Source organism: Nicrophorus vespilloides, unplaced genomic scaffold (genome assembly GCF_001412225.1).
Source record: "Nicrophorus vespilloides isolate i.1.1-1 unplaced genomic scaffold, Nicve_v1.0, whole genome shotgun sequence".
NCBI lineage: Eukaryota > Metazoa > Arthropoda > Insecta > Coleoptera > Silphidae > Nicrophorus > Nicrophorus vespilloides.
In genome coordinates, this window is record NW_017096166.1 from 70,458 (window position 1) to 93,606 (window position 23,149).

The 23,149-nt window shown below is 33.4% G+C and overlaps 3 protein-coding genes across 5 annotated transcripts; 2 read left to right on the forward strand and 1 right to left on the reverse strand.

Moving 5' to 3' along the window:
- The first annotated feature begins 262 nt into the window (after window positions 1-262).
- On the forward strand, window positions 263-3,863 carry LOC108569869 (ubiquitin carboxyl-terminal hydrolase 8-like). The gene is made up of 7 exons (XM_017931602.1): window positions 263-671; window positions 724-1,070; window positions 1,129-1,282; window positions 1,338-1,497; window positions 1,549-2,957; window positions 3,014-3,187; window positions 3,251-3,863. The coding sequence occupies exons 1-7, from the start codon at window positions 583-585 to the stop codon at window positions 3,384-3,386; spliced, it is 2,469 nt and encodes an 822-aa protein (XP_017787091.1). The 5' UTR covers window positions 263-582; the 3' UTR covers window positions 3,387-3,863.
- A 90-nt stretch (window positions 3,864-3,953) lies between these two features.
- On the reverse strand, window positions 3,954-8,253 carry LOC108569856. The gene is made up of 4 exons (XM_017931562.1): window positions 8,237-8,253; window positions 6,148-6,248; window positions 5,802-5,975; window positions 3,954-4,646 (listed from the first exon to the last, which is right to left on the reverse strand). The coding sequence occupies exons 1-4, from the start codon at window positions 8,251-8,253 to the stop codon at window positions 4,378-4,380; spliced, it is 561 nt and encodes a 186-aa protein (XP_017787051.1). The 3' UTR covers window positions 3,954-4,377.
- Window positions 8,254-9,245: 992 nt separating this feature from the next.
- Window positions 9,246-21,591, forward strand: LOC108569868 (protein capicua homolog). Of its 3 annotated transcripts, none has more exons than XM_017931599.1 (13): window positions 9,246-10,488; window positions 10,664-10,943; window positions 11,004-11,354; window positions 16,293-17,190; window positions 17,520-17,721; window positions 17,778-17,929; window positions 17,992-18,110; window positions 18,172-18,418; window positions 18,475-19,668; window positions 19,728-20,342; window positions 20,400-20,567; window positions 20,624-21,073; window positions 21,136-21,591. In XM_017931599.1, the coding sequence occupies exons 3-13, from the start codon at window positions 11,061-11,063 to the stop codon at window positions 21,465-21,467; spliced, it is 4,671 nt and encodes a 1,556-aa protein (XP_017787088.1). In that variant the 5' UTR covers window positions 9,246-10,488; window positions 10,664-10,943; window positions 11,004-11,060; the 3' UTR covers window positions 21,468-21,591. The 3 variants fall into 3 exon arrangements, with proteins under 3 accessions (XP_017787088.1, XP_017787089.1, XP_017787090.1); XM_017931600.1 differs by having other exon boundaries at window positions 9,246-9,691; window positions 9,912-10,488; window positions 10,664-11,354; XM_017931601.1 differs by having other exon boundaries at window positions 9,246-10,496; window positions 10,664-11,354.
- Window positions 21,592-23,149: the final 1,558 nt, after the last annotated feature.

Sequence of the window (23,149 nt, forward strand, 5' to 3'; positions counted from 1 at the left end):
GAAGTGGCCACTAGCGTTCTTTTCTGTTTTGGTCATCAAATGTGTAGCTGTTTTTTCTCGGTGATTGAAGAAAATTTGGTAAATTAATGGTTTTATTTGTTTTTTTTTTTAAGGATAATTAATTGTTTTATCAGATTCTTCTCAGTCTATCAAATTGGTATTTGATTTTTGATTATTATTTATAAAATTTTAGTTCCGGGTATTATTCATTGTAGTAATATATTAAACGGGGACGCAACCCTTGTTTCAAGGACTGCCGCGAATAGTGAGTACGTGCGGTTCGGTAAACGTTAAGTTAAACTGTAATTAACGAATATTATCTTATATAGATTTTTTTTTCATATTGGTAGCGATTTCGCATTGACGTGCTTTAGCTTTGGCTTTACTTAGCTTTGGCTTTGCTTTGACGTATAAACAAGTGAATGGAAAACGAACTGTTGGGAGCGGAGTAGACGGGAGTTAAGGCTGTCATCGCTGATCATTGCTTGCTTGCACCTAGTTGGAATTGTAGTGATTGTACTTATTCTGATTTTGTTGACAAATGAGCGGTTTGTTTACATTTGAACTATAAAATACAGCAAAATGCCGGAGAAGCCCTTATATTTGGCCCAAAACTTGGATGAGCTAAATAAGCTGGTGACCAAGAGTTCATTTGGTAAAAGATTGGAAATGTACGTAGACAATAACAAATATACACTGTAACTACAGTTTCATATACCGCAGGTTGTATCGAGTATCAGATACATTATATAAGAAGACACTAGAACTGAAGTCAGCCGATGTTATTGATGAAGAGCTGTTGTATATTGTTTGCATGAGGTACCTGAATTTGGTCAACAATATCAAGTTGCAAGTAAAGGATGAACGGTTCCATCACATGCGCTTCTCTAAACAAATACAGGTTGTGGAAAACATAAAGAATGCTTGTGATCTGTCTCTGCAAGAGAGATATATAAAGAATGAACCTATAAATCTCAATGAAACTTCCATAAAAGAGGCCATAGCAGAATTGGATGGAAGCAAAGATATAAAAGAGATGCATGGTATAATGCAACACATTAAAGATGGAGGTAAAATTCTGAAGCATATACATCAGTATATCTGAATATAATTAAATGTTCTTTACAGATGTATTTACTAACGTCGATTCTTTATACAAATTGATAATTGATGATAGTGTACAATTATTAATAATTGATGCAAGACCTACTCAAGATTACTTAGAGTGCTCCATCAAGTATCATAATGTTGTTCATGTTCCTGATGAAATTATACGAAAAGGGTATTGTAAACTGTAATTGACATTATTCATCTTGTATATATTTTGATATTTTCAGACTATCTACAAATACTCTTCAGATGAAACTCAGTCCTGAAAATGTAACATTATTTAGGAAGAGACATGATTTTCATGTGATTGTACTCATTGACACAGACACTACAAGAATTTCATTCTCTAGCTCTAAATTGGAAGATCTCAGAACCATTCTAGTTGAGGTAAATATCAATAAAGAAAAAAAGATTAAATATTATAATTAGTAATTGCAGTGGGACTTGGAGCAAAATTATAAGATTCTACCACTGGTTGTTGATGGCGGTATCAAAACGTGGGCCGATCACTATCCATCATTCGTAACAAACCCCTCAAAGATTTACAATCAATTTTATGGGAAGCTTGATGAATTGATTGATGATATTGAGTATCCGGACTTGTCGCATGCAGATAAAGTGAAGGGGGAAGAGAAATCCGACAGCCAGAAAATGGTGAATGATATTAAGAATGATGGTTTTCCATCGACAAGAATTTTACAAAACATTGTTACCTTGGCCGAGCATCAACTCACATTAGAAACTAATTTGTTAAATTTGGTTGAGAAGAGATACCATCTGAAAAAAGACATGATCAACTGCATATCTCATGGCATGAAATCACGTGCGCTCGATCTTAAGCAACTTATGAAAAATATATCCAAAGGCGAGTCATATAAAATCGAATTGAACGAGAGACGCAATCTGCTAGATGTTGAATATAATGATAAGAAGACAAATGATGACGGACACCTTCTCAAGGAGATGCTTAATGATATCCAAGTGTTGGACCGTAAAAAGCTTCTGAAGTATCAACAGCGGAAGAACATTGAGATTAGGGAATCGCCGATGGACAGGGAGTTGAACTACCCAGCGATTGAAAAATCGGTCAAGAAAAGACCAGAGATTCCTGATAGGAAACAAAAACCACTTGATTCTAAGAACTACTTACAGAATACAGAACTAAAAGATCGTTTCCGCAAATCAGGACATACTGGTCTTTTCAACATTAAAAATACTTGCTATATGAATTCCCTGGTACAGTGTTTGAGATTTTGCCCGATGTTCTTGTTCAGTTTAACCCTCCAAAAGTGGCCGAACGACAAGAACTACCGCTTAATCTATTCTATAACTGACTTGCTTAAAACAATGTGGGGCGAAGAACGGGCTTCCGTTCGTCCAAGTTCTTTCTATGGAGCAGTCTGCAGTGCAGACACTGATAAAGGATACTCCAATGGACGTCACGAGGATGTCCACGAATTTTATATCTTTCTGACCAAGTGTCTTCACAACGAAGTTAAAACTATGGTAGAAACAGACAACCGTGATTGCACTGCTAGATTAAAAGATTGGTACAATACGTTTGAGAATACAAACTCATTCATCAATCGCACGTTTTATTATCAAATAGAAATTACAACAAATTGCGAGTTCTGTAACAGGGTTACTGTAAAGTACGACTACGGTAACACTATATTTCTCTCGCTTCCTGAGGACGGAAGATCAATTTCATTGCAAGATTCTCTTAGGAGTAATCTTGAGGAGAAAGATGAGACAACTTCGAAGTTTTGTACGCTGTGCGAACGTCGCAACATGCAAAAGAAAAAAATAACATACTATCCTACAATCTTGTGCATCAATATTGTCAGGTAGATTATTATTAACTGCTGTTCATAGTTTTGTTTAACCATCCAATGCTTTTCAGGTACGCTTTCAACCGGCGGGAAAACTGTATATTGCGTCGCAACAATGAATGCTACTTCCAAACGGAAATCCATTTCGGGCTGCACAAGTATATCTTAAGCTCTGTCAGTCTGCATTCCGGGAATCGTGATGTTGGGCACTACACAGCTCTATGTCACAACACGTTGACCAAAAAGTAAGTGATTTCCAAATACTCAAAGATTTGCGTGTACTTAGAATTGTTGCATTCTACTTACAGGTGGATCGAATTTAATGATGAGTCCAGCTCATTCGTGTCTCCTCAAGACACCAAGTACAGGGTTCAGTGCTACATGTTTTTTTATTCACTGATTCAGAGTTCTGATGATGTGAATAAATCCTTTTTCCAACAATGAATATTTTATTTGTGATACAATGTTAGTGCTAAATTATGTTGTCCCTTACAAGGGATTATACGCTTTCATTCCTATATCAAGCTTTATGATTATATATATATATGTATACAATATAGTAGTTTAATTAAATTGCAAGGCAAATGTATATCTTCACAAATAAGAATAATGATGTAAATATTATTTGTATAAATATATATATATATTAAAACGTGTGTCAAAAAAAACCTTATAAGACTGATATAATCGGTTTGGACACATTTGGTACTAATACTGATACTGGTTATTTTTTTATTTAAGATTTTAGTGCACGCACGTAACAGTGCGGCTTATTCGAGTCATTAGTTATAGAATAGTTTAAAATCTTTACAATTGTTTTTATAATTTAATTATTTATAATAAAATAAGTTTATGTATATTGATGTAAGTTAAAGCCATCTACGGCAACTTAAATATACGTGTTAAAAATAATTGTACCTAGAAACAGTTGTATAATGTTAAAACGAAAGTTTTATATATATATAAAAAAAGCGTTTATTTGTTATTTAAACAATAAAATACTTTATATAAATAAATATTAAGATTTCTTATTTCTCAAGACTAGTATTGCACAGTTACATAATTTTCCATTTTTTTTTTTTGTATTTAAAGCTGAGGAAGACATATTTTTGTATAGCCTATATAATACTGTTACATAATTGTTTTGTGTTTGTGTGCGTGTATTTTTTTTCTTCTTTTCTTTACATAATACTAAAAGCGCATACAATCGGCAAGAAACGCTAACATCTAAATTGCACACATGACCCAGACGTTCGTAGCCTCCAAAGTGAGTATTGAAAAATCATTGGTCATAAAGCCTTGGGCACTGAAAAATAAATTAACACCAATGTTTATATTTGGTATATCATTGAGCTTGATGTTAAAGTCCTAAACATCGTGGAATTGACAATATTGTTGTTTCTTCAGTGTGATTTTATATATATATATATATGCATTATCGCAGTAACATGGATACCATGACCAGAGTGACGGTACCATAAAAAGTGTTCGCTGTGCTCGTCGTCGTAATACGTTCGGTTACTTCATATTCCTTCTCTTCAATAAATCCGCTACCTTCGGCCATATCCTCATCATCCATCTCCATATCGTCGTCAAAATTGACATTATTGCATAAGTCTTTCGCACAGTAGCAATACTTTACGTTATTTGCAACCTTGCAATCGTTCATTCTTATCACGGCACATTCACGGACAATTGTTGAATCTGTAACAAAAAAGTAAACAAAGTTAACAAAATTTTATACACAACGTGTATAAAAGAAATATATTGGAAGAACTTCAAATTTTCTATAAATTGGTTTATATTTTTTAGTATTTTCAATTATTTATAAAAATTGTTACTGAAACGATTTAGTTAAAACTTTTATAAACAGCAATTTAAAATATAAACTTGGAAAGTTATGTGCACGTATTATATACGAATTTTTAATTTTATCAGAAACTTTACCGCTAAATCAAACATGAGCATTATATTAAAGATTTAAGGTATACTTCATTTTACTCTGCAATCATAACTTCTATTATTATATCTCTATACAAATAATACCTATTCATAACATGTTTGTTTCCTGAAAAAAATATCTTAGAATAATTATTCATTAAACCCACACTCAAATATCGAGGTCAATTCCAAAAACAAAACAAAAAATATCTTCGTTGTATCCAAATTTCTTATTACCGTCTTTCTTCGCATCCTTTTTTCCACACTTTGCCCAAGGGTATACATTTCAATAACAAGAACTACTATAAACGAGATGTGGCAGTCAAACATGTTTCTTTTTTAATTTCCATATTTTTTAACATATTCATATTTCTTTCAAAACTAGTAAAGTATAGTTAAATATTTTTATATATAAAAATAATAATTTCAAATATATATTATAATTTTAATGATATTACTCAGGTTTTTAGATTAGTATTTTGGCGCCTGGAGCTAATTAGAAAGGAAATCGTCAAGTAACATATTTTTAATGAGAAAACGGATATTGTGTAATTCAAATATGAATAATTTATAAAAATTTGCTTAAAATAACAAGTTATGATTTATATTACGAACCACCGCTTCTAAGGGCGGCGTCTTAGATGATTGATCCACTCAAATAAAACAAATTTGAGTCAAATCATTAATTATTAAGTAAATATGATATATTTATATATATTAAGTAAATTATAATAAGGTTTAAAATTAATATATTATTGAGATATATTAAATGAGATTTTCCAAATGTAACAGTCAGTAGAATTGAATACATTTGTTGGTTCAGAAATTGCTCTAATTAAGTAATCATCAATTAAACTCTATTTCATGTAGTTTCAATGACATGTAAATGACAATTAATGCTTCCTATAATTAACGAACCTGTGAATTGAGCACTGCATCCATATGTCCCTTTAATTGGTTCCTCATCATTGCATGCCTCAATGAATTCCTGCTGTGTCAGGGAGTTGAACTGATCACAGGATCTCTGGAAACCCATTTGGAGTGGTCCACACACATAGCACCTGTGTGCCAGGACAGGTACCAGGATACATCCTGTAAACAAGACACATGTAATGGATTGAGCAGTGAGGTATTAGCAATTTGAGCTACGATTTTTTACCTAGTAATGAGAGAATGAATAATACTTTGGTTAACATGTTAATGTATTAGAGGAAGCATGGAATGTTGAAATATAAATAACCGTTTTTCTAAACACAACACATACTTAGTTTGATGATGGGAATCGGGATGAGAGAACTGAAGAAGATCGCTAGTTTTTTAACTGATCTGACAGGCGATGCGAGCGTCGTTGCCAGATTTCCTCTTCTGTAACCATAATATGTACATATATATTTAGATGCGTTTATTTATAAGTTCTGGGTGCACGTTTGCATTATCATCTTCATAATATCGCGTAATTGGTTTTAATTAGACCAGATTGTTGAACGCGAAAAGTATTTACTTGAAATTCCATTTACTTGCATTCGTTCCTTTGTTATTTTAAACAGATCTAACTATTATTTTTGTTTATAACATATAATTATAAATAATCAACTGCAATTAATTTATAGCAAAAACACATTTCCTTTCAATTTAACAGACATCAAAAAACACTTTTAGATGAAATTTAAAAGTATTCTTTGTTTATAATAACTTTTAGCTCCATTTAGTGACATACAGTACTATTCGGACCATAAGACGCACCTATTTACATATAAAAATCGCCTTAAAATTGAAAAGTGAACTTTGTGTAAAAGAAAATATGCTGATATTAATTACAGATTTGATGTTTTCTATTACTATTTATAACAAGAAATAAGAGCAAAAATTTAATTCATTACATGTACATTATGTGATGCGTAACGCACATAATTAGAAATGTTGTTTCGGAGTAATACAATTTTCTTGTAATTTATTTGCTTAACAGAATTATCAAATCTAAGAAATGATTGAATAAATAACGAAATAGTTTAAGTAACCTACTGAGAATCAGAATTTACGACTGATGCTGACGTTAGTTTCAACGTCAACGTATTTGAATATACACATTAGATCATACGGCCTTTTACAAGAATTTTGTTCACGCGGTACATTTCATTCAAAAACATATCAATTCATAGTATCGCTTTATTTCGCAGTTGTGAGTTTATACAATGAACCAAAACGTAGATTATATGACAAATTGTGTAAAATTCTTAAGCATTGTTTTTTAATTATAATCATAGGCTTACGTTTTTGCTTCTGATATAATAGACATTTTATCAAACATAGCATTTTGTAAGAAATTGGTTCATACGATAAATTTCATTCAAAACGTGTCTTAGTATAAGCACACAATTCATATTATGACTATCGCAGTTGTAAGTTTATTCCATGAAACGAAACGTAAAATGTATGACAAATTGTGCATTGTTCTTTAAACTAATCATACGCTTACATTTCTGCTTCTGATAATATAGACACATTACAATACATAACTTTTTACAAGATATTAATTTACGCGGACAATTTCATTCATAAATATGTACAAGTATTTGATAGTTTCTTTAATGAAATAAATCTTAGAATGAATGATAAACAGTGTACAATTGGCTTATAAATACAATCCAGGATATAAATATATAATTGAAAACATTTACATTTAAATAAATTATATTAATAAGAGTCGGGGTTCGGTCTGAGATCGTATTTCCGGCTCTTACGCTTTGTGTACACATTTTATCAATTATAATATTGCATTTTCCTTTCCATGGTTTTTTGTACAATATATTATTATAAAATTATAATGATTATGATACGTTTTTTTCGGAATTTGACACCAAATTTGAAAACCTTCAATTTTACTATTATCAAAACATAACTGCAAAAAAATAGCATGATTTCTTGCATACTCATGATGCTATTGTAGAAGTTGTAATTTGCTTTCACTCAATCATTATGTTTACATGAAACATTTCTTTCCCAATGTATAAATAGAAAAATCTTTGAAGAAAATATCATTGAAGCCTGAAAGTACGTTTCCTAATAATTATTATTGTAAGATGTCTGTCAGTTTGTGAAAATTAAGCAACGAATAAAACATAAATGGGAAGAATATCTCTCAATCCAAACCAAATGCTTATATATATATAATTTATAGATTCTAGAAAATACCTCCGTTATATAGATGTAAGAGATTCTCAGTTTTTTTGAATGTGTACTCATTTTTTACTTCTATGAATTGTCAGGTCCTTGAAAATTTTGACTTTGTGTTCTGGAGTTCACTTCAACAATAAATGGTTTTATTGTGGGCATTTCAAGATGGTGCGATTTACCTGTCCATAACTGTCATTTCGGCCAAAGAACCTTGAAGGAGCAGGTAGACTTATGCCTACTGAGATCTTTCATTGTATTTTCAAATGTTCCGCATTTAATGCCTTGCAGATTGTAGTATTGGATTTGAAGATTTCTATGATCTCTAAATTTCTCCTATTATTCTGATAATATTTGTGATTTCATCTATTCAAGTAGTTCTTACTTGTTTCATTTTTGTTGCTTTTATTGCTATTAGTTTCTAATTCAAATATCCATTATAAATATTTCAGTATAATAAAAATAATGCGATTCTCTTATAACGCGTTAATTAATCATAAATATCTTTCCTGGGCTAGTAAATTCGGTAGATATATTTGACTTTTTAAATGAAGTGTTAACAGAAATGTTGTTGCCATTAGGAAAACGAGATGCGATGACAGCTTGCCGGTTGCTGTCTGTCTCTTTATATTTTGTTAATAAATATGTATTAAAAAATATACTAATTATATTGTTAATAAATGGAACTATATAAATATTATGGAATGTATAATGTTGATGTTTTGGTTGATATTTCTTTTTGCTAATAATAATGTAAGATCATTATTTTCATTTGAATTGCCAAAAATTTGCTTTTTAACATTGAACGTTTGTACTAATAATAATTTTGATAAGTTTAAAAATGCCATATACAATCTATATCCATGTGCATTCATGTCTGCTACGTATCCTGTGCAAATATGCAAACTTTAGCAATTAGCAGTCAAGGTTGGACACATATTTCAATACATCGTTTGGGTGGTCTAATGGTGAAAGTAATATGTTGTGATCAAATAATACGATTACAATGGCAATATCTTTTTAAATTAAATTGTATACAGAAAACTTTAGGAACTAGTGACTAAGAAATGGTGCCTTAATGATTAAGATTTCTAAATCAATGTGATAGCTTCATTCATCAATGTAATTCATAAATTGTTTAGAAACAATGGTTATATGTTTATTTGCGCTTGTTGAAAGGTAAATCAAGTATTGTTACAATCTTCGCGGTTGTTTTATTTATATTATAGTATCAGTGATGAAATTGATTGACAAGCTTCTGGTTGATAAGCAAATGATTCAAAGAAAGTTGCATGAAAGGAGACGGCAACGTGCGCGTCGCGAGTTCTCGGAGAGGCGCGTAACGAATGGTTGGCGACGTTGACAGATCTCCGAGAAGTCCTGCGGGCCAGCGACCCAAGGAAGCCGGTTGTCCTGGGTTTGTTTTTGGGTCTGCTGCTGTCTTCTCAGAGATGTTGTGCGGTTAACGATGGAAGAACGACGGGTCAACCGTGCGCACGGATCCGTCGCTCGCCGAGACCAGACGAAGGAAGGAGTGAAGCACACCGTTGACAATGGCTGTTACGTAATCCTGCTTACGGACTTGGATGCGTGTGCATTACGGGGATAGAGCGAGACAAAGATACAGACTACAGACGGTGCGTGTGTATGTCTCCTCTGTGTATACATAAATATATACATATGTATTTATGTGAGTGTGTGTAAAAATGTGTAGGTGCATGTATGCGTATGTGTGTATATATGTGTGCTTGTGTGTTGCGTTGTTTTTTTGTTTTGGAATCCTCCTCCTCTCCTCCTGGCAATCCTTGTTTATAAATGTTTTGTTTTGACATTGATTTTGAGAGTTTTGACGTTTAGCCCGGAGAGGTGTACACTGGTGTGCACAATACTTAGGGTTGGGTACAATCTGAGAGCGGTGGCAACGTGGATTCGGTGTGTTTGGAGTAGCGGAAAAACGATTGTGAGTGAACCCAAAAGTTGTCTGGCGAACAGGGAAGTAGAGGAGGTTCGAGATAATGGAGTGGTGGAAGGAGAACGGCCGATAGTTGCGGACGGATGCAGTGAACTGGCTGGAACTGGCAACACAAGAACAGGAGCTAGGATGTCAAAGGAATAATAATAATAATATCAAGAGAGGAGAAGAAAGAGAGAAGGACTCGGTGCGTGCGTGTGCGTGAGTGCGTGCGTTTGCAAGTGTGTGCGCGCTCTGTTGAGATTGCGGGGGTGTCGGGGGCAGAAAGGGGGGCTCCTGGCCTGTTAGTTGGTTGAATAGGTTGAATATCTCGCTGGCTCCGCCGTGGGTGTCGTGCATGTTATGATTTCTGTGCGATCAAAACGTTGTTAGGTAATGCGGCCGTGTCCGTCCTCGCTCAAATGTCGCTTGGCTTGAAAGGGGAAATGAACCTGTTGTACTTCCATTTCACCCAAACCACAGGTAAACAGGTAACTCACACCACACCACTGCTCAACTCACCCATATGACAGCTATGTGTTTATTTACTACAACAAACGATGCATTCGCGTTGTTCATTCATGACCACTGGGTGTTGTTTCACTTCGGCTGTCTATCCACTCCCCAGAACCAAAGAATAACCATGCTCTGATTTCAGGTGTAAACATTCCCTGGTAATATGTTTAGACCAACAAGATCAGTACCTCCTGCACCTCAACCAAATAGGACTTGACCATTTATATTACTTGTATAAAAAATGCACCAAAACCAAACGAGTGTGCTTTTGTGAGTTCATGAGCATATAACTCCCAAAATCAGTGCCAAAAGTGACCCTTATAAATAAAACCTTTATAATTAGTGCCTGGCAAAAACTGTAAATAAGATATTTACAAAATATTAGAAAAAAAAAATTATAAACAATCACAAAGAAATTATGAGTAAGTACATCAACTTATCCACCTGCTCCTGGAAACTGACTGTAATCACCTTGATTCTAGACAATGAGTTTTTGAACCCTGCTTGATTTCTGTTGTGCTTTTGTGATCTGCATCAACATGGATGCAGGGGTTTGCAAGTTGCCCAAAAAGAGGAAGTTTGACCTCTCCGAACTGGAGGACAGAGAGACAGCTTCTGCTGTCTGTGTGCCTGTCTCTGTTGTGCAAAGTGCAATACCTGTTGCTCCACCGCAGGCAACTGCAGTTGACTACTCCTGTCCAATTAAAGTGGAAGAAGAGCATGTGCAAAGGCACAGCAACATCGATCTCAGTGAATGGAAGGACCATCGTGTGCTAGCCAAGCAAGGAGACTGGTATTACCCAGGTGTCATCAGGAATGCTACAGACACAGATGTAAGTCATATTTATTTTATACTTGCACTATATCAATGTTATGCTTCTTGAAAAACAAATGTTTGTGAATAGTACTATCTAATCAACCATTTTCATTCAATGTTCATACAAATGAATATGGAAATATTGTTTTCATTGCAATTTAAGTACCAAACAAAACATCATCAAATACTACAACAACACATCATTTATTACTCTACTTAATCAACTTTCACTATATATTTGTTTGTTGTTTTGACATGATTACAAACTTTGTACTTCTATGAATTAACTCTTGGATTTAAATATAGCATTATGCATTGGACAGTAATTTGTTAATAAATTATAAACATAATATTAAATCTAAAGCTAAATCCCACTAATCTCAACTTTATCTTTGAAATAATAATTTATAAATAACTAACATGCATTACTATCAATATTAATAGTTTAATAAACTTGATGTAATCAATATAGTTTACTTATGGCAATATTACATAAAAAGAATTAATTTAGACCTAAAATATCTTATATAGATTTGGAAATACGATATAATATTGTATAATTTAATTTGAATATGTTACTTGTTTCATACATAGATTTTCCATTTCAAAATATATAAAAGTTGTATGTTAAAAGTATATACATATTTTTATTTAATTGTAAATTGCTTTAAGCTGAAACAATGAAAAGAAAAAATATATGTTGATTTTTAAAAATTGGGAATACAAATAATGTAATTATTTTACTATCCCTAAATGTATGCAAAGTGAAACCAATAAATGAATAAACCTTCTATACAGCGGTTAATTGCGTAATAATTTATCAGCAGTTATCGTCACATTTGTAAACAAAAAACATCCCACGCAAATGACATGGTCTCATTGTTGAATCGTTAATGTTATCTTCAAAAACAATAGTATTCGAACAAAATGTTACTTAAGTAGTGTAATTTGTAGGACGAATAGTTTAATATCGTTGAAGACAATTGAAAGATAACAATATCAAAAGCGCCGATTACAACAGGTGTGATTATATTTGCATAATTGGACAATTCATTTATAATTATTTCATTTACTTTAAAAAAAATGTTAACTACGCACGTGGCTTCTATTAATTCTTAAACCCAAGTTAATTAACTAACGTAACCCGAAGATGATTATACACGAATTCAAATGGAATCAATTTTGCTTCTAAATGCGTAAATAACAGTAACCATACGCGTGGAATAACCAGTTAAATATATTATATTCAAATTATCAACCGGACTTTAAACTAAAATTTTGATCGTATATAATAATAATTATTTATTTAATTGCGTTGCGAATAAATTTATATAAACTAGTCAGCAAAATGACGGCATTTTAGCTTCATTTTTAATCTAGTTATTCTCATTATTCTATATGAAAGTATCTATTTATTTCAAATATAAACATTTAAGAAAATCTTTTATTTATAATATAGTTTTGATAATTTTTAAATCAGAAATTTGTATTCAAATTACATAGATATTATAGGCAATAAATTATATAATATATAATATTAATCAAAATTTGTTATTACAAAAAAAAAACTTAATTTTGCGATTATATGACTCGTGGTATATGGACTTTAGAATATGCATAGCCTGTGTTGTAAAATATTGCTATTAGAAACACGTGAATGAGCAATTACGTATTGAAAGAAAGGTTAATTGAAATGTAAAAAAATGTAGATTCATTTATTGATTGTAATAAAGGGTTAGTGGGTCAAAGGATACGCAACGACCGGTCCCAAAATGAATATAATTCTGGGTTTAATGCAAAAACGCATGAAAATAATACAGTTCAATGGAGGATTTCTAACGAAAACAGATATGCAAAGTTTGATAAACATCAGGAAACTTGTTTACCTATTATCACAAAACATATTCATTTAAGTCCTCATTATCGAATTGTAATATCTTTAATGAATGCATAGATGATTTTAATTACTGAAAGATCTTATTACATTTAGTAATTCACTTTTAACTCATCTGGGATAATTTACCCCACGTTTGTGAGAAAATATTTAAAATTATTTTTTAAACTTCTGGTATTTATGTGTTTCTTATTTTGTAAACATTCTCACTAATTTTCGCTTTATTTCAATACAAAATGTAACTATATTTGTTATGAGATATCACTACTAATTGGCCATTGACCACGAGGTCTACCAGTTCGTGTAAATTAAGACTTCTTGCTCAAGAAAATTGTTTCCGATCCGCCTGACTGCTGTTCCATTTGTTGTTGGTTATAAAATGTAAATAATCTACTCTGTTTGTTATTTTTTTTTTACATATATTATTATAAAAATCTATTTGTAAACCTTAACCCAAACCGGTTTTGAAACTAGTTTTTAATTACAGAATTTTAGACCATTAAAATTAGTAATACTCGATTTTTTTCTATGAATTTGTTATGTAATTCTCAAGCATAACCTTAATCGACATATAATAAGTAATTACTCCCTTATTATACATATGATTTTTTTTAGAAGAAAAAACTATAATAACCTACGAAATTTCTGGTTAAGAATATAATTGCACAATATTATTACGCGTAGTGATTCAGAAACGAAATATTTGATTTCTAAAAATAAGTGTTACATATAGGGGAGAACAAACAAAATACAGAGAATTATATATCCATGCCCGTACTTTTGTTATAATCAGGCACACTATAAAATTCTATAAATTATTTAGCTTTTTTTTATTAAGTATATTTTGTCTATAGATAAGATGTATACATTTTAATATGCTTTAGGCATTTCTGGAACATCTTATAAGATAATTAACAATTTAAAATAGATCTAATTAATTGGAATTATTTTATTTATAATATCTATTATTACAGTAATAAAAATAATAAAACCAATAGTGTTTAAATACATCCATCCCCAATTGGGCAGAAATAATTGTAATAATTGTTTTATCTTATTATTAAACAGTTTCAGGATTAAATTTAAAAAAAATCATTTATTAGAGTCTGGTTAATAAAATAAATATTAATTTCTGTATAAACTGAAAACCTAGTATTTAGAGGTTTAATATGAATTGCAATTATATATATTAGAGTAAATTGATTTGTCCTTTTATGTATGGTTATCATAACTTGAATCAAGGAAGTTTGTTTAATGTAAAGTAATTCTCAATGTAAATTGTATGAATATTATGAATTGGTGGCTCCAGGTTACGTCATGCGCATACACAGGAATAGCCGATCGATATAATACCTTGTACATTCATGTTTAGTGACGTGCGACAACGTCGGTCGGATATATCCGCCACTTGAGGATTTGTTGCGAAGATTATATTGTACTCTAGTTCATTTATTTGATTATATTTAGGCATGGTCTGTATGGACTACAGCAATTTAATCAAAGAGGCTTCAAGTTGGGTAGACTCCCAAACAGCATTAGTCCTAAAAGTTAACATAGATTTGTTCTAAATTTGAGTCAATATTAATAATATATTGTTGATTATTTTATACTAAACTGAATGTTTATTGTTATTATATGTAATTAAACAATAGAAACGAGTATTTTGAATATCACTACACGAATTGTAACCTCATGTAGTCGAAGCAAACATTTTGCAATACAGTTCTTGAATATTAAACAAGGTTATTTCGGTGATTTTGTATTATCGGTTGTCCAACGCATGTATATTACTTAATTACTCTTTAGTGATATTACTCTACTTAAAAGCATAGGCCAATATAATAGTTCGAGTTATCAACTTATTATCATTTCTTGGTATTGCAATTAGAAACATAAGTTTATTGCACAATTATTCTGAGTTATTAATTAAAAAAAAAGAGTCAACGATTTAGATATAATAATAGAATTTACAGTAAAGTATTTTGATTATTGGCTTAAAAAATCTGATACTATATATCAAATGCTTCTTTTGATGAGAATTTGCGGATCTCAAAATGGAAAATGTATTTCACTAGCAATTGTAATGGTACGTGCGGCTCCCAATACTCTTTTAACATAAAACTGTCTTTGCTCCAAAAAGTTTACCCTTCTCTACTATATGTATAGTTCCAGATTTGAAAAATTATAACACTGACGAAACAAATTACGCGTTATTTTATCAAAACAATTATAGTTTCGATTGCACCTAATTATACCTAATTATGTATGTTTTTTTTTGTGAATTTTTACAAAATTGAGGAGTCACCTGCTTATTAACTGCTTTTTATATGTTGCTTGTAGAGTAGTGTTGTAAATTACTATTACAGAACAAATGTATACGTCACGATAAATTTTGTATTTTATATTTATTTTTTTTATATCAAAGTTATTAATTTTAAAGCGAATATTGAATATGGATAATATACTGTAGCTTGGTAAAGGTGCCAAATGCAAAGAAATGTTCAAAAAGTAATTTATTCAAATGAACAATAATACCTTTAAAACTATTTATATATCGTAGATCGTTGCCAAATAGTACTTACTAATCAACAGTTCGTTGAATGTCTCACATAATATTATATTTGAACCAGACAAAAAATAGTTTCTAGAAATAAGAATATCCTTTCAATTTATGAAGTTGACTTATTAATTTATACAAAATATTTTTATTTACAAATTCTTGCAATTTGGTCCATTTCTTTATCTACATATTTTATTATTTTTTAAATTTTGCTTCATATATAATTTCAATCAATGATTTAAAAAAATATGAATATGTATAATAGTTATTAGTTAAAGTACTTTGTATGTGTGTAGGAACATATTTAAAGTAAAATACACATAATTTGTATTCATTGTCAGAAAAAGAGTGTTATACAAGATTGAATAAGTTTAAATACTATGAACTGAAAGTAGTGATATTATCTTTTTTTATTAAATGAAATCAACTTTGGTACTGTAGTTATGTATTGAATAGTTTTCATGAATATTTTGAATCTTTATATATGTTATAATTTTCAGATTTCTGTAGAATTGGATAGTTCACAATCGACAATTATCCAGTTCAAAAACGTTCTGCAGATAGAATGCTACGATGTGATAGGTGACGCGAGCCCTTCCATCCACGAGTTGAGACTGGGGACAAGGGTGTGCGTGCGACATAACCAAGGTTTCATCGAGGGTGTCGTCTGCGAAATCATCGAGGGCAGTCCGATACGGTTTAGGGTGGCTGTCGTTCGGGACAGGGATGAGCTGACGGCGAAGAGGGCTGATCTTAGGCTACTCAGACAACCTTGGTGGGATGAATTAGAAACGTTCACACCGCTGACGTCCGAGAATTTGTCCTTGATCAATCAACCGAATGATTATAGTAGAAATGCTGCAACCACGCCGGTATCCGTCTGCACACCCTTATCAAATGGTCGACACTACGATGATTATGGAGAGAGCGACGACGAGCTACGCAGGGAGGATATCAACTTCCCTTTGGAGATCGACACCAAATTGTCTGGGAGCAGTAAAAGAAGCAGCAGCATTCAAAGCAGGGGTAGTTCGAGCAGTAGTATAACACCACGTTCGCAACCAACGACGCCGCGCAGTCAGGCTGCTACTCCTCACAAATACAAGAAGGGAGATATCGTAGAAAATCCAAATGGCATCCGCAAGAAGTTTAATGGTAAGCAGTGGCGCAGGCTGTGCTCCTTCGGTGGTGGTATCTGCACCAGAGAGTCCCAGCGCAGGGGCTTCTGCTCTAGGCATCGCAGCCTAAATATGAGGGGAAGCACCCAGTTTCCCAGATCCAACAGTAAGAATGACGGCGAAGAGACTAGCAGGGACTCGGAAACATCCCCTAATTGCAACGAGCGGCGAATTGCCGGGCGATTCGATCAAGACGAAACCGAAGCTGCCAACATGCTCGGTGAGTAGTAGTCAACATCGAGGTGTGGGCTCATTTCATTATTTAACTTTCAAAGGAAAACGAAAAAATTACATACATATATGTGTGTGTATTCAAATTGTTGATAAATATAAGGTGCCTTATCAGTTTTTCTATAATTGTTTTTCTGGGTTAAGCTTACTGGCGCGGATAGGTACTTAGTTTAGTTGAGTTTGAAATTCAGTTAGAATGGACATTGATGTTTTCCAAAGAATTTTAGAGCGGAGCCATGAACTATATTGCAACATTGGTTTGGATGAGTCTGATTGTCATAGTTAAAGATCAGCTTTGTAATAATTGTTTGTGTTTAGTTTCGCTGGGGAGTTCACGATCCGCCACCCCCGCGTTCTCGCCAAATGGGCAAGGCTCGTCACCGTTGACTATGCAATCACCGTTGACTGTCGGCTCTAAGCAGAACGTATTCATGCCAATCACCAGCCACCATGGCATTATGAAAAGAACCTCGCCCGGCTACAACATACCCGCGTCTTACCATCATCAACCCGTTATAAGGTACACCCCATCCTATACTACGGCCGCAGTTATATGACTTTCGTATATTTTTGTAGACCCGAGTTGGTTCGGCCAGTTCAAGCGAACAATAGTGTAATAAGAATATCTCCTAATCCAAGTCCGTGGTCTCCTGCCGTCTCCGAGCAAAGTGTCATCTTACAAAATGCCTTGACCAGTCCAGCTTCTCAAAGCACTCCAGAACCTGATGGTACTTAGATTTACGAAACTGCTAGGTTTTTCAAACTAATCTAATATATTATACTATTAAAGGTACAGTTTACTGTGTTCTACCGCCGGTGCAAGAGAATAATCTCATGGTGATAAAGAACGAGATGTCCAATGAAAATATGAAAGAAACGCAGTCACCACAGTCATCATTCCAAAGACAGGTAACTACTATTAACTAATAATCAGAGACTTTCAGAATGAGTTATTTACCACCTTTTGTAGATTATTCAGAACGATCATATTCAGAGGTCTTCAATCGGAGTATCGACGAGTCAGCCAATGCGGAGCGTTGGAAGTATGAATTCAGGAGGTGCCATATTACCAGTCATAGTACATCCGACCCAATTAGTGCCTGTACTACCAGCTGCAAGTCAGCCGACGCAATCTGTTGTTAAGCGAACATCGTCTTTGCCGCAGACGACGACGGTTGTGCCTAGTTCATCCAGTATAATCATCAAGTCTGAACATAGTATGTGTCTTAAATTGTGTAGTAAATGCATATAACCAATTATCTTTTTGTTGTAGTTGCATCAAACTCAAGCATAATTAGTCAGAATAATATGATTGTTAATAATCATAATCACCATAATCATAACCACGAGAAATCGAGCATCATACAATCGGTGCAGACACCGATCATGCAAAATTCAAGTGCACAGTTGACACCGGTTACCCCTCAGCAATCGCAATCAGCGTTTATGATACCATGGCATTCACTGCTGCCTCTATTAACGACAAATCAATCTAATGTTTCGCCACCGCCATCTGAGCTGTCGCCACCTCTGTCAGCGCCACCTATACCTGTACAGCTGCCCGCACCTGTGTCAGAACTTGTCGAAGATGAGGTCGACCCAGAGCAGATACCGCTGCCAAATGAAGATGATGATGACGTGTTCGAAACAGAACCACCAGACACACCTAACGAAAGTGCAAACTCGAATGGAAATAAACGACGAAGCCAGTCGCTTAGCTCCTTGCAGAATACCAAAGAGCCAGGCGCGAAAGGTAGAGAACGTATCAGACGACCCATGAATGCGTTTATGATCTTTTCTAAACGTCATAGGGCTGTAGTGCACGAGCGACATCCGAATCAAGACAACAGGACGGTTTCAAAAATATTGGGCGAATGGTGGTACGCACTGGGGCCTGACGAGAAAAAGCAGTACCACGAGTTGGCCTTGGAAGTGAAAGAAGCTCACTTCAAGGCCCATCCTGAATGGAAATGGTGTAGCAAGGATCGAAGAAAGTCCTCGACAGGATCCGGTAGGAGCAAACTCAGCTCGACCGGCGATAGTGGTGAACCCACCGAGATGCCAATGAGCCCGAGGACGCAATCACCGCAAATGATTAGCTCTGAGCAACGAATTATTGTGCAAGAACAAGATAATGGCGAAATCTCGGATGACGATCAGATGGTTATTTGCGAGGAGCCAACGCCGGAAATTGACTTAAAGTGCAAAGAAAAAGTGACTGATTCCGATTCAGAGTCTCACAGTGATCACGAGGTTGTGGTGGAGAACAGGGTATTTCCACAGAAAAGATTTAGTCCAGTGCTTAGCAACAACCCTTCTGAAATTACATGCCGGCCAAAGCCAATCAAAGCACGAATTCCGTCAACAGAGATTACTCCAAAGTATAGCCCCGTGCCTACATCAACAGTACTTTTTCAATATCAATCTCCTGTCAATCCAACGGGAGTCACAGGATTTCAACCTACAGGTAATATATACTCCTTATATTTAATGATATATTGTTATTCATTGAGCGTTTATTTGTAGGCGGCGCGTTTGCTTCTCCCAAATCAATTAAGTCGGAAATTAAAACAGAGTTAAACGAGAATCATTCTAATAACTGGACAGGAGGTTCGTTTATAATTAATAACAAATCGGACCCGATCCCATCTTCGAGTGTACCGAAATCTGAACCCATGTGGACCTCGACACAATCAGTTGTGAAATCCTTGAATATTAACAACAAAATTTCTAATTCTATCCCACCCATCTCGCCGATTACAAGAAACAACTTCAACCAACCGTCGAGTGAGCAGTATACAGCTCAACCTCCAATGAGACTAACGTTTTTGAATCCCAATATGGGCGTGCAAAACACATACTGCTTGACCGGTGATGCCGATCGAAGCAATGTCGTAGTCGTTGCATCTACTTCTTCTGACCTAAAGTATGTGTATATGCAGAACTCATTTCAACCCGACTCAAATGGTAGGGTCACTCTACAACCTGTGCAAATTGTACCGAAGTCTGCTGCACAGTCAGTCATTGTCAGTCAAGCTCAGAATAGACATAATAATAGCAATACTAATCAACAGCATGAATCTGTAGTTACTTCAACTCCAAATATCCATTCAACTGGAAGTGCATTCTCCTATAATCAAGGTAATCATATTATAATTACTTAAATGATAGGTAATATATTTATATTTTCTTTTATAGTTAAAACGGAGAGTGAACTAAAATCACCCGATGGCTTATCGCCAAATGAAGTGCCTCCATCACCGCGAATTTCAGAAATTAATGTACCCGAAATGGATAAGGAGTTTAAATTGGCGCCAACACCGGCTCAGTTGGGCAGAGCCCCCTTACAAAGAAGGCAAACAAAAGGTAAGCACAAAGTAATAAATAATAGCGTCAGATCCATTCTTATACATGTTTTTTAGCGGTGTCGACCAATATATCTCAGAATAACCATAACACCACCATCAACAACAACAATAACGGTATAGCTATATGCAGCATCGAAGAACAACAACAACAAAGTATAACATCTATAGACGGTCTTGTATCACCGTTGACGAAAAAGAATATGTTCAAAAAAACCAAGGAGGATGGAATGGATCGCGTTTTGGAACAAGTAAACTTCAGCCAGAAGTTTTCATCGTTGCCTCAATTCAAACCGGATGAATGCCAATCTCCCAGTGCCATCGTGGTAGCACCGAGTCCTCGAGTTTTTGCTAATTACAAGAAGAGACCTATGAATTCGGCCCACCGAACATCCATCGACGAAGATCCCGAACCCGAAACTCCGTTGTCCAGCAGTGCCAAAGTAACATCGGCTTCTAAAAATGTAGCTGGTACATTTTTCTTTGGACCAGAATTTAATATAGAAGGTATTGAATACACAGCTTTTAATTGTTTTGTAATTAATAAATATATCATTTTTTTGGTGCAGATGTAGATAGTATGGGTGAAGCCAGTTCTCCTAGAACACCGAAGACTCCCGGTACCTCCCGGGATTCCGACAAAGGACACCGAAAGATACTCGAGAAAAAGAGGATTCTTGTGTTAAAGCTCTTTGAACTTCATACGCTGTTCCCGTCGCAGCAAGCGACAACGGCTTTCCAGGCGCAGCACTCGGATGTGTTTCCGAACAAATCGAGTCTTCAGCTGAAGATACGAGAGGTAAGGCAGAGGCTAATGGCCCAGAATTCGCACAGTGCGAAAAGTATTAACAGTCCTTTAACGCCAGCTGACCATAATATACACGTCTCATCAAATAGTTAGCCATTTAAGTGCAATACAAGTATGGTCTTCCTTTCTCATCACCGTTTTGCTACAAACTGGATGAAAACTGTTATTTTATTAATTTCTTTCAATTAAATTATTGTTGCTCCATTTTAGTATATACATATACACATATAAATGTATATATATATATGTACGTATATATATAAAGACATTTTATTTTATAGCATGTGTACATATACATAGTATATCAATTTTATATATTAATTAAAGTTATTCGATCCCAATATATATTTATATATAGAGTTATAGATAATTGTTGCAATTTTAATTTTAAGAATATTATATAAGAAAAAAAAAGGAACATATTGCAATCAAGTTTTTTTGTTTCATAAGCGTATATTTTTGACTAGCAATTATATAGATTATATATATATACATACATACACATAAATTTATATATGTATATATATGATTTCAGATATACATTGAAAACGTTATAAATAGTTTTATTATAAATTAATAGTTTTGTTATTCAATGTAGACATTTAAAAAAAAAATTAAAAAACAACATAATGTGTCAAATATTTATATAACTATTAAAAATTATGTAAAAAAGGCAAAGTACAATTAGAGAAATTCTTGGAAATCATGATCAACAACTAAGATGTGTTACGAAAAAAAAGTATATATATATATGCAGAACATATAAATATAATATGTTGTTACAATTGTTAATTATTTTATATATGAAGCTGATTGAAACGTTTTCTCATTATTATTTAGTATTTAGTAGTATAGGGTGTTCACATCATTTTATAGTGCTAGATAAACTTAGGTCTTCGCATACAAAATATAATTTTTCTGCCACGATTGGACGCAGTATTAGCAAAAAGAATTATATAATGTATATATTTTATATATATATTAGTATATATATATATATAGATATATAATTGAATAACGTCGGAAAGGATTTATTTGCTTTTAATCATCTGTGTTATTAATTTATATACATAAGTAATTAACTTCATTTGTGATTTTTATTGCTTGTTTTTGTTTAATATTTTTAGTTCAGATTCCGAGTATCATTAAGCACATCTTAAATCTGTAGGCAACGCAAGACAAACATAAAGCATGATATTCAACTGGAAAGCGTCAAATTTTGTGTACTTCATATTCGAGTAACTTCTTCATATATTTTTTTACAACTGTATCGCACCGAGCACTAAGCTCAGTTTTTCCCCGTTCGGAACTTTTATTCTGAGTTTAAATATTGCACGCGATGCACGGCAACTAAATCCAATACTAATTATTTGTTGTTACATTGGCAATTCGGCAATTCTTATGGTAATCAAATGGTAATTTACTTTATTTTTCGAAATCTCTATTTACACATCACCCTGTGTAGTTGTTTTTATTTTTTATGCATCTCTCCACCTAGGACTGTACAGCAAATTTGTAACTGAAAAAAATAATAATAATAATGGTGTTATATTTTATTAATAGAACAATTGATCTCGTAACTATAGTTAATATTAAAACATTGTTTAGTTATTTTATTATGTTTAGGTCGATTATAATTATTATATCATTTTTTTTTTGCGATTTGAGAAAGTCAGATTGTAAGCACTTTGTACTGTAAAACGAAAAAGCAAACAAAAAAAAAACTTAATCTTTAGCTCACACTTCATTTCTCATATATGTAACTACTTAAAATA

Bases quoted from the DNA above. Each gene is read 5' to 3' on its own strand.
- LOC108569868 (XM_017931601.1), top strand. From the start codon at position 11,061: ATGGATGCAGGGGTTTGCAAGTTGCCCAAAAAGAGGAAGTTTGACCTC. The intron at 20,568-20,623 runs GTAAGCACAAAG...CATGTTTTTTAG, and splicing joins ACAAAGAAGGCAAACAAAAG to CGGTGTCGACCAATATATCT. The intron at 21,074-21,135 runs GTATTGAATACA...TTTTTGGTGCAG, and splicing joins ACCAGAATTTAATATAGAAG to ATGTAGATAGTATGGGTGAA.
- LOC108569856 (XM_017931562.1), bottom strand. The intron at 5,976-6,147 runs GTATGTGTTGTG...TCTTGTTTACAG, and splicing joins GATTCCCATCATCAAACTAA to GATGTATCCTGGTACCTGTC. The intron at 4,647-5,801 runs GTTCGTTAATTA...TTTTTGTTACAG, and splicing joins ATGCAGTGCTCAATTCACAG to ATTCAACAATTGTCCGTGAA.
- LOC108569869 (XM_017931602.1), top strand. From the start codon at position 583: ATGCCGGAGAAGCCCTTATATTTGGCCCAAAACTTGGATGAGCTAAAT. The intron at 2,958-3,013 runs GTAGATTATTAT...AATGCTTTTCAG, and splicing joins TTGTGCATCAATATTGTCAG to GTACGCTTTCAACCGGCGGG. The intron at 3,188-3,250 runs GTAAGTGATTTC...TTCTACTTACAG, and splicing joins CACAACACGTTGACCAAAAA to GTGGATCGAATTTAATGATG.